Source organism: Myripristis murdjan, chromosome 3 (assembly GCF_902150065.1).
Source record: "Myripristis murdjan chromosome 3, fMyrMur1.1, whole genome shotgun sequence".
NCBI lineage: Eukaryota > Metazoa > Chordata > Actinopteri > Holocentriformes > Holocentridae > Myripristis > Myripristis murdjan.
The window spans coordinates 2,622,002-2,634,056 of NC_043982.1; the positions used below are offsets into that span (position 1 = coordinate 2,622,002).

The following is a 12,055-nucleotide window of genomic DNA, read 5'->3' on the forward strand; positions in this document are numbered from 1 at the left end:
AGAGTGAAACCACTGACTAGAATAGTCATTCCTGAACACTGTAATTGGAAGGACAGTTCATAAAATTACAGGGAAAGATAAAGTTCTATACTGAAGCTGGGAGCTGTGTCAATTTGTTTTGATGTACCGTTAGCTTGCCCACAGCCATTGTGGGTAACATATGCATTTGTTGGTGTAACTGTCACATGCTTTATATCTGTTCATGGTTAGACATAGCAGTCTCAAATTCCTACAAAAACCCTGACCCTTAAATACAGTAAAATTGAGCTGTTCCTTGATTATAAGTCTAAAGCTTGTTGTTGTTGTTGTTGTTGTTGCTGTTGTTGCCGTTTGTGGTTTGATTTAGTATTTCCTGGAAGGATTAGGGGATATTTTGAGCTTGCATGAGAGCTACAGAGTGCAAAAGTATGGAAAGGTGAGACCACATAGTTTTACTTCATGACTACAACTTGGACAATTAGTTTCCATTATCATTAGAACAGAACTGACACGTTCCAGATGGGAAAGGAATTCTCAGCATCTTGCATGGTGACTCAAGCTTCACATCACACACTCTACACACACTATGATGATGACTATGGACAAGAGGTATTAAACAAAAAATAGACAAACTTATATCACTATTAATTTACAAGAGAAAACAGAAAACAGACCCACAGACATATGGAGACAACAGATGTCTCAAAGCAAACCAGAGCTGAGAATATTATGTTCCAGCAACTTGCCTTTTAACACATCAGATTACACAGATACACACACAGATTACAGTGAATGGGTTAGTGAAGGCTGTTTAGTACGAGATGAGTCAGATGTTTCTTGCCTCCAAGGATGGTTCTGAATTAGGGGTACACGCACACTAACCTGACTGAGGTAATACATCTGAAAGAATGACCTTCCTTCAGCCTATTTATATTTGATAATAGCTTCCATTCTCCACAGCACTGAATTAGTCTTTGCACATGCTATTTTTGCATGTTTCCTTTGGTGAATATGAGGGTCTGCTATATTAGAGCAGGTACGACAATAGTGTACACTAACAGTCTTTGGAGCAGGCTGGGCCAACTGAAACAACCTTGGGAAGTGTTCTGACATGTGCTTGACCTTATTAACAAAGTAAATTTTAATATCGGGTATTAATATAAAAGAGCTGAAGTCATATGTAGACGCAATCCAGATACACATTTTAATACATGTGGAAACGGGGCTGTGTCCACGCACCCCATGTCACTCTTGACAAGTGGCCACACAAAACAAAGGAACATAATCTGCCAACATAACCAAAAAGAAAGACACTTGGCCTCTGAAAATAGCTTCAGTAAATCATACTTGAAACATTAAAAACAGCCAATATTCAGCCATAGGATTTCATCAGGGTTCATGAGCTAGACAGCAAACAAACAGTGATTTATTTTGTCTTCTGAGCCATTGCAGTTCCACATTTCTAATCTGAGATCATGTATGTAAATGCCAGTTTCTCTAGCTACCCCCAACCACGAAATCTGTACACCTGCCTGATGTCCAGTGACAGCTCCTATGTTCATACTATAAGAAAGAACCAAATACTGGTATGTTGGTTGACTGCTATCACTATAGCCACCACATAGAAAGCTATGTGGAGCTAACTTGCAGCTGGACTATGCTGTTACTTAATGGCTGAGATTTCCTTGTCTGCTTAAGAGAAAACTAACCAATGATGCATCTGTCCTAAGTTGTTTAAAGCCCTCAGCTCTTTTCTCGAATGAAACGCTGATCCTATGTTAACCCTTGTCCTCCAAGGTTGCAAACAGAATCCTGCACACTGTCTAATTTCATCATCTTCATCTTCATCTTCATTTTTGGCCACTTATCCAGAACCGGGTCGTGGTGGCAGCAGACTGAGGCGGTGAGCCTCGACAGTCTTTTCCAGGGCCACATCCACCAGCCTTGAGATCCCAGGGGGTTGCCAGGCCAGCGCAATCATAATCCCATACATAACAAACAGCCACTTGATAGTGTTCTAATTCTGAGGCTAACAAAGTCATCACCATTCACAAACTACAGAGCTGATAAATGGCTGTGTAAAGCAAAAGTTTACCTGGGGACTATTTTCCAGCGGAGCGAATGTTTCACTCTACCCAATTTCAAGTCATCAAAACACAACAGTGCTGCTGTTCTTAGGACAACTAATGTGGATGACTTTTTACGGTGATGGAGTACTGGTGTGAAGAAAGTTTGAAGTATCTGACAGTTCATTTTCATATCATAGTGGAATAAATGGAAATTGCTGGCTGGATAACAGTCAAGAAACATTTTATCAGAGTTCAAAAATATACCTGCTTGATTTGGAAAAAGATTAGCAGAAATGTCAAGTACATACATTTTGTAGATATTTCACAAAACATTCAGTAAGTCCTTTAAAAGCACTGAGATTACCCTGCAATGTTGGCCTTTTTTGGAACTCCAAAGAGCAAGGTTTGGTACTCACCAACTGGACTGGGGAACAATACTCAAGGAGTCACAGTGATGCTGTTTCTACGCACAGTGATAACCGCACCCATAGTAATGTTTCTGCCCATAGTTTCTTGATATTTTGACTCGCAGAGGCCATGCTTCTACTGTGACAGTGTTTCCACCCACAATGACAATGTTCCTACCTGCAGCAACAATGCTTCCACAAGCTACAATGTAGTTTCTACCAAAGGTAATGATATTTCTACATACAGTGATGGTGTTTCTACCCAGTGTGACAACCTTTTTAACCAAGGTAATAACAACCTTTCTACCATGATGCTGACATTTTTGCCTGTAGCAACATTTACACCTTGCCTTAATGTGTTCATCCTTTCCAAGATGGCACAGACATCACCTTATATGAACAGGATCTACACTAACTGCCAGCACCTCTCAACTCAACTCCATATTAAGCTATTCTGTCAAATTCTGTGCTCTGTTAGCACATCAGAGAGCGGTTAAAGAGAAAGCCAGAGATAGAAAGTGTGAAACAGACAGGCAGAAGGAGATATGGATAAACAGACTATTCAGTGATTGTTCATAAGGACTGGAACTGTTGTGCTGTGTTTCAAGTTTCAGGGAGACATGAAATTTTGTCCCCTGCTGTCATTTCACAATAACCAGACAAAAGTTGGAGACAGGAGCCAAAATATCACTCCTTCCATCCATTCCTTGCTATCTGTACACTGCCATCCATCTGTTCATCCCTTTGCAGAAACACAATATGGATCTGTTTCCATCTGTTCATTTCCCCACATATTTCCTAATTCGTCCATGTATTTTTGAATCAGGATGAAAACACTTGGGATGAAATGGCTCGATTAGGGTAGCAACACCCTCTGTTCTACTATTCATTCATCTTTCCCTGCACCCCAGACGAGACAAAGAGAGACTCCTTTACTGTAATGCATCATTCAGAAGGTATTTTTTATCACCTGAAGCTGTGAACCAACAGTTCTTCATCAATTACGGATACTCAGCCATTCTTTAAGCTACTCATATCAACAGGTCATTAAGAATGTCACAACTGATGACTTTTTATTCTATTCAATCTCTGGGTGAGAAATACGGTTAACTCATTTTGTCAGTATATCGGGCCAAGACTGACCTTTTTGATCATGCTGCCTATTATGATGGAGGTTCCTCCCTGCCCATTGCTAATGAATGTTTTCATTATATCTTCTTTCAATTTTAATTTTTGGACAGCTAATGAAAGAAATGGTATTTTACTCAACAGCCTCAACGGTCACAGTCTCTATAACCTGCTTTTGAGCCTTGCCTTAAGGCGCTGCTGACCAATATAAAAGAATTTCATTAGTATGACTTTCAATTTTTAATGTCCCATGGTCTAAACGCAGCACCAGAGGCATTCCTACCCTGCCAGGAGCAACTTCCTAAATGAGACACTAAATACTTGAAATTTCTGTTAGAGTTTTGGGCATGACAATGGTCAAATTCAAGGATAATGTCAATGTCAAAAAGTAATACAAGTCTTGTGCTTCAAAAACCCTTTAATCAGAAGAAATACTCTCATTTACTACGATCTAATAGGTAGGCCTTTTGGTTCTTTCCATGAGGACAGGATGAGCTGACAGAAACCCCTTGAAATGAGACAGTTGAGTCCTTCAAAAAGAGAAAGGGAGCAGTGTTGGTGTTGCAGTGGTCAGTTCAGTGATGATGACATGAGATGGGGACATCCATCTGGGTCAATACAAAGCAATGGAATTTTTCATGGCAGCTGGATGGACAAGTCAGCCTAATATACAGTTTGGCTCATAAGTATCTAAAAAAAAAAAAAAAAAAAAAAAAAAAAATTAAAAAAGCCTGCCCAATTCTGGAACAAGGTTCTTTGGACAGATGAATCGATTAACTTGTACCAGAACGATGAGGAGAAAAGAGTGGGGAATGAAAGGAACAGCTCATGTCCCAAAGCAAAGGACATCATCTGTCCAGTATGGTGGAGGCAGTATTATTGCATGAGCATGTATGGCTGCCAGTGAAACTGGCTCACTAGGGTTTATTGAGGATGTGACTGCTGATGGAAGTAGCAGGATGAATTCTGATGTTTATAGGGCTATACTATCTGCTCAGATTCGGCCAAATGCCACAAAACTGATACGATGGCGCTTCACAGTGCAGATGGACAAGGACCCAAAACATACTGCGAACGCAACTCAAGCGTTACTGAAAATAAAGAAGTAAAATATTCTTCAATGGCCAAGTCAGTCCCAAGACCTCAACCCGCTTGAGCATTTTCCCTTACTGAAGAGCAAACTGAAGGTCAAAAGACCTACAAACAAGCAGCAACTGAAGGCAGGTGCAGTAGAGTTCTCATCGGGCCTGAAAATTAAGACCCTACCCAATTATTTAGCAGCGCCGGTGAATCAAATTCTAGTAACATAATAGTTGGTGTTGGTGCCAGGTTTATTAATGATAGTAACTTTATGAATGGGGAGCACATGGCACATGTCATGAAATCAGCTGGTTTGAGGGCATTTTTTTTTTTTTTTTGAATGAGCTTGAGGGGGAGGCTCACATTTTGCTGACCGCATTGCCAATGATTTTAAATGTTGTTTGGTTCACAGTTTTTAACAATAAAGGCATGAAATGCAGCATCGGATCATCGCTTTGACAGCCCGCCAGCGAGTCAAACAGGTAAAATGACATCGTCTTAGCCTCTCAGCGATATCAAAATGTTTGTTGATAGTCGCCTAATAGTTGGCGAAAGGCAGCTTCACATGTTTAGTTGTTCATAAAACATGCTAAGTTAGTAAAGTTACTGTAGTTCTGCACAAAATGGTTTAATTTAGCACTAAACTGTTATCCTCGTTCTTCTCTCTCTCTCTCTCTCTTTCTGCTTCATGCCTGCGTCATTTATATTTCGTCCTTCAACGGCGACAGTAAAACACAGAACCAGAACCCGAAGCCATACCCTTCCCGACCAATTCACATACATTTTAGGCCCTACCTTACCCGAAAATGTCAGGTAGGGTCGGTAGGGTCGGGTTCGGACAGAATTTGAGAACTCTAAGGTGCAGTAAGGGCTTGGCAGAGCATCTCAAGGGAGGAAACTCAGAATTTGGTGATGCTGTCCATGGGTTCCAGACTTCAGGCAGTCAAAGACTGCAAAGGATTTTCCTCCAAAGGTTGAAGATAATACTTACAATTAAAGTTATGTATGTTATGTACAGTTTGTCCAATTACTTTTGAGCCTCTGAAAATGGAGTGAAAATGTATAAAACTGACTGTAATTCCTAAATGGTTAATGCCATATTTTAGTTAAACCCCTTCAATTAAAGCTGAATGTCTGTACTTCAATCACATCTTGATTTCTCTATTTCAAATCCACTGTGGTGATGTACAAGAGCAAAACTATAAATATATTATAGCTGAATTTGTAATGTTCTTTTGAAAGCCCATTTTATGCAGTAGAGGTGACAGTGACTGTGTTTCCATGGACAGCAATATAACAATATTGATCCAATTATGACAATAACTGGAACCTTAAGGGTAATATGACATCCTATTTGAGTATTTGCGGCAGATTGCAACACATATGGCGATCCAACTGCCAACATCTCTTTTAGTGATTTTTATGGCAAACCTGTAAACTCACGCTTTGGAAGTGACCAGGCTAAATCGAGCTATGCCCTGTAGCATGTAAATGGGAATATAAGTGAAACAGTTGTATAAGCCAGTGGTTCTCAAACTTTTTTCAGTGATGTACCCCCTATGAAATATTTTTTCAAGGGGGGTTGAGGGGGTGGGGGAGGGGATCTCAGGGTTTTCCAGGATGATGAAATTGAATACTGAATATAAAATTCTGTTTATGAACTTTAATTTATATTTTAATGAATATTTATTAGCCTAAATAATGATTTTTGAGGAACCTTGCATGGATGCTATTTTTTTAAATATATATATTTTTTTAAAAATCTCACATACCCCCTGGAGGAACAGTGGTATGAGCAACCCATGTAAATAGATTAATCAGACTATTTTCTTATTTAAAGTAAGGACAATAGTCTGAGTAATTAATCCATGTGAACATCATCAGCATTATTACAGCATTAGCCTTCATTAACATGTTCACATAGATGAAATACTGTACTATAACAGCAAGATGATAAAGATCAGAAGTATCAGATGTAGAGAAGAGAGAAATCTTGAAAAATGTAAGCAAATTTAAAACCAGCAGCTGAAAATGTGTACATATAAATGTTAATGTTACATTGATGAATGTAATTTTTACATGCAAAGTTCAAAGTTTAGGTATACATGCTGAGTGAAAAGGGGTCAAACGATCTTAGTTCATCAAATAAAAGAAAGAAAGAAAGAAAGAAAGAAAGAGTTCCCACCTGACCTTAGATTTGCCTCATATTTTTTAAAGATATATAATTAAGGATATGTAATTTGATATTTACATAATAATATTGGGTAGTTTTTTTTACTGTCCCTGTTCAGTATCCAATGTTTGGGCCACCATTTCTCAAAAACTCAAATTTGAGATACATCTGTGAAATTTTGCATGTACATTACCATCATGATAATGTTCCTGAATTTTAATTACTGGCTGTTTCAAAGTGCTCAACATGTTTTTACACACCTCCCAAATTGCTTCCCAATTTTTGCCCCAAATTTCCAACCGCACAAAAGTGGGTGTAAATTTGTTTTAAGTACTTCTAAACTCACACGTGTGGATTCTAGTAGATTCTCAACTGGTAGCATTTTTAGGTGTATGAATGTGCCACCTATATTGTGCATAAATAATGCTATAATACCTATTAAAAATTACTTTTGTCCATTTTTGACTATATTCTTGAGCCAGTAAATACAATCAGAGTAGCCCAGTAAAAAAATACCATCACATGAAAGCCTTGTCTAATCTTAAAATTTCAGAATAAAAGTGGTGCTTGTACATATCACAATGATCCAAATTATTTTTAAGAGATAGTTTCAGTGATTGTTTTAGGGAATCTCACCATTTTTCCTACATCAGAGTCAGAAAATTAAGACTTTGGAAAGCTCTGGCTTAGAGAATTTGCAACTATGGTAAAGCCTAACCCATATTTTCAAGCACTAAATGGATTGCTCTTCTTTTGTTATTCCCACCACAGTGAACTACAGACAGCAACAACTGGCCAGGAGAAAACAATCACTGTTTCCACTTGTGGTTAGTTAATGCCATTTGGTATGTCCATGTCAGCTCGCTGGCAAAACATGCATAACTGATATATGTGCACAACAGAGTTCAAACACTGAGCAGCAAAATAAGGAGAGGGACTCTCCAAAAACATTGTCCTTTAGTTCCACTGACTTCCTCAGAACTAAATTTCATACTGAGAAATGGCTTGAATTCTATGTCTTCAAAGGGTACATATGTGCGTGTGTATGTGTGTGTGTGTGTGTGTGTGTGTGTGTGTGTGTGTGTGTGTGTGTGTGTGTGTTCATTTGCCACAGCATTTCATGGAGATTATTGTGTTATGTGAATTACATGCCCCTGCTGGGTAATCAGTGTAGTTCAGAGAGCTGGCTGTTTTGGAAGGGCCTCTGGGATCAGATGGACAGACAAATGTACAGAAATACAGACGGCAGGCAGATTTCTCAGTAAGGAGATGCTGTGGGGCCTCTGAGTACAATCAGAGAAAAGGACTTTTCACAAGACAACAATGCCCTCTAGTGAGCACTAGGAGGGATGTCTGAGATATTTACATCTTAAACATTTCACAGTCACTCCGAACTAGTATGGTAGAATATTCAAACATATACAAACAGTGCCAGAGCAAATAAGGGAAAAGAAATCTGATAAGAGCTAAGGAGATAGAACAAATATTTTAGAGTGATTGGGCTGAGTGGAGGAGAGAAACCATTTTGTAGGAAAAGGGTGAGTCCACTACTGATTTCAAACAGTTTTCACTGTGCTTAAGAGCTGGGTTTTAGACCTGTACCCATGTAAAGTAAGAGAACAAGAACACAGTCAGACATTAGAATTCAATGATATTAGTGAGACAACACAGGGGAGATATGTGTTATGTGGAAAGGAAGCAGGCCAAGACTGTTTTCACATTATTCTACTTTTTTCAAACTGTCAGCATATTTTGGACATTCAAGTAAATGAAGAGAGGCAACACAAAAGCAGTGCTTTACTAAGAGATGCTGTAACTGGGTCTTTATAAAATAAAGTGGAAGAGATCATATGTTCTGGACAGAGCAATCAACGTGAAGAGATGACACATAACCACTTACACAGGACTGGCACTAGTGGTAGTAGTAGTAGTAGTGAAGTTGGAAGTAGTTGTTATTGTGTGTTGTGTTTGCTAATGTGGGCTACTAGTCTGGTGAGTATTTATGGAAACAAACCTGTTCATCATCATCAGAACAAACTGTTGTTGGGGGAGCAGGTTCTCTTCAATAAAAGAACAGCGCAAACATGGAAAAAGTTTAACTGCAGGAATATTTCTGAACCCTGGAACAGTACTGTCAGCATACTTGTACCTGTCATGGAGTTTTCAGAGGTGCTAAGCTGTTCCCTCAGCTTGTCAACATCATCGGGATGGACCTGCTCGTAAAGGGTGCTGCCAAACCACTCCGACTGGGGATGGTTCAGCACTGGCGTCACAGAGTCTGATACATAGATCACCCGACCAGTCTCCGCTGCCACTACAAACAGGAAACCATCTGCTGCCTCCAAGATCAGATGTTTCAACTCCTATAGCAGATAGAGATATACAATGGACTGTGAGCATGCACACACATGTATGTAGTGAAGCTTAAAGACAGATGCAGAGCACGAGTATGGTTCAACAGATGTCTGGTGTTGAATGTGAACACTAATATTTTTAGAAGCTGTTGACAGGCAGCATTTTGTGCCAACATTCAATATTACTAGTGTCCATTTTCAAGGAAGGAAGGAAGGAAGAAGTCGTCAATTTGCAATCACTAGGGATGTACCGACTCAATTTCCAGAGTTGGCCTTCAAATACGACAAATCGGCTCAGTAACAGTAATGTGGGCAGTAGCCACAATACTGTTTCCTCTAAGGGCCATGAATAAAAGGTTGTGACCAATCAGGTCATCATACACTGATTTGTCTCAGATCAGCATATTACATCTTATGTCCAATGTGAGGCAATAAATCTGGCTCTGACAATACAGTACCTGCTCAGTGAGGAAGGATGGTTTGTAGGCCCCATCAGTGGAAGTGTTGCCAGTGCCCCTCATAGATTTCATATGGGAGACAGCCATACGCAAGATGGTCAACTTGTCAGGCTTTCGGGCCAGAGCACTGCAGGTAGGAACCATGTCCGAAAGCTCAGTGATGTACTGGGTCATTTTGTTGCGTCGGCGTCGTTCAATCTCACTGTGGTTCTCTCTAAAACAAAAAAAAAGCAGTTAGACCCTTGGGCAGGTTGCAGAAGGAAGGAACCACTGGCAGCCATACTAGAACAGATTGAAGCTGAGAAATGATGGCGGTGAATCTGATATAATTATATTACTCTCCAATCCTCTGAATATGCTTTACAGTTTAGCAACTTTAACAGTTTCACTCAGGCATGGCCACCATCCATAATCTGTTTTTAATCTTTGTTTCCCATACCAAAATGTAAACCAATCTATTACATCTCACTTATCACAAGTGGCAGAGTATGTATAGTTTCCTCTGGAATGTGTAATAAAGTGTTGGGTGGAACATAGAGAAAACACTGATGTAAAATAGCTAAATTGGATGCATGCTGCTAATCTTGTTATGCCAGTAGGTTTGCTATTACTCATAAATGTACAGTGCTAGGGGGTGCATTTCACTGAGCTGCTTCTGTGAGTTTCAGTTTTCCTTTGGGGATATAAAAATATATTGCTTACACAACAAAGCAGATCACTCAGCAAGCTATCTGTTGAGAAATTCGGTCTGGTATGAAAGGACTTCCTCTTGGACAGGAGGAGCAACATGGGAGGGAAAGCTCAGCAAAAGGATGTTAAGAGGCTAGTAGATGTTCTCTGCAGCTGCCCCTGTGCAAAGCTTGCACCTGTTTTGTCTCTGTCTGAGACACAGTCTAGGACGACCTCAAACCTTGAAAGTTTCTTCAAGCCAACACTTTAATATACAAAATGACACTTCTTATGTAGGGACTGAAATGTTATGTATTGAGATCCCATGTAGGGTTTGAAGGGAGATGTCAATATTTTTCGACTAAAGCTCACAACTGACAATATTTTGTTCTGATGATCAATATATATGATGATTCAAAATTCAGCAGAGTGTTCAGTGTTTCCCCTTGGATTTTTATTCTCATCAGGATGGAAAGACCATTACAGGACAGTAAAGCTCTTCAGTGAAAGCCAGACGAATGGAATTTATTTAGTTGTTTCAGCAGCTCTCAAATGCAGGTTACATGTGGACTTTTGCAGACTGACACCCCTGAAGTTGTTGAGTACAATCCTCCCACAGCGTACTGGAATCATTCTTTCGTCAGAGACATCTGATATAAAAACAATGATGATAAAACACATTTACTAGTTATGGCCAGGGAGGCGACTTCATCAATTGGAGATAGACGCCACTGACTGAATGATATCTAATTTAAAAAAGGAAAAAAAATACCAATATCAGCCCAGTATATTGGTCTACCCTAATACTAGTCTTATTCTTGTGGCACTTCTTTTGTATTTCATTTGTCGGGATTAGAGCAGGTGTAAACTGTGCGCAGGCGTACAGTCTGTTGATGCTTAGCACAGAGGTCCCTGAGTCAATGGAAAATCCTCTATGGCCTCTGCTGGCTAGGCCTACCTGGCATATCTCTCCTTATCCCCACCAGGAATCTGATCATCATCATACCTGCAGAGCAGAGAGGAGAAAGCATGTAATACACAGTACATGTAAATGAAATGCATCATTTAGCAGCACCACTACCCACACGCCTTGCATACAATGCTCCTCATACACTAATGCATGATAATAGATGGCTGAAGGTCTGATGGTAACAACATGGAGAGAACTCAAAGCTGGGGAAATCAGGTTGCAGATAACTAATGCAATGAGTTTAATGATGACAAGGCCATGTCTTATGTCCTCTTTTGAATACAGGACAATTCAAATACAGGCACACTAGAATCAAAAAGTGTATAACTTAATGTGTGCAGAGTATGATAGAGGGGAATAACACTACATTAAAGAAATTATGACCATGGACAACTGTGTTCCATCAACGCACCACCTGGAGTTTTTACAATGACAATGAATGGAAGACTCATGTCATGTATGTCCGAAGCTTTACATCCAGCTGGCTCTATATTGTGCTGATGCTGCATAGTCTAAATTCTTTGTTTTTTCCCCATTCATTCTAGATGCAGCTGACAATAGCACAACAGAGTCTAAACTAATGAGCATGGCTTTTGGGCTCATACATAATATGTATATCCAAGGTAAATATTCAGTGGTACTTGTAGGGACTGTGACCAAAGGAATCTTACATTTGCCTGTTATTGTAAGGTCTCCCTCAGCTATTAAACATATTAAATTTCCCGTAAACATTTTGTGCTGCAGGTTTTAAGATGTCCTAATATTAGT

The 12,055-nt window shown here is 39.5% G+C and overlaps 1 protein-coding gene across 3 annotated transcripts in view; it reads right to left on the reverse strand.

Annotated features, from left to right (window-relative positions):
• Window positions 1-12,055, reverse strand: part of arnt2 (aryl-hydrocarbon receptor nuclear translocator 2) — an 80,729-nt gene that overhangs the window by 52,268 nt on the left and 16,406 nt on the right. For 2 of the 3 annotated variants that reach the window (XM_030046562.1, XM_030046571.1), the window contains exons 4-6: window positions 11,276-11,323; window positions 9,649-9,862; window positions 8,986-9,199 (exon numbers count right to left, since the gene is read on the reverse strand). In XM_030046562.1, the coding sequence (XP_029902422.1) occupies window positions 8,986-9,199; window positions 9,649-9,862; window positions 11,276-11,323 (476 nt within the window). The remainder of the gene's footprint in view (window positions 1-8,985; window positions 9,200-9,648; window positions 9,863-11,275; window positions 11,324-12,055) is intronic. The other variant, XM_030046579.1, reaches the window with a different exon arrangement.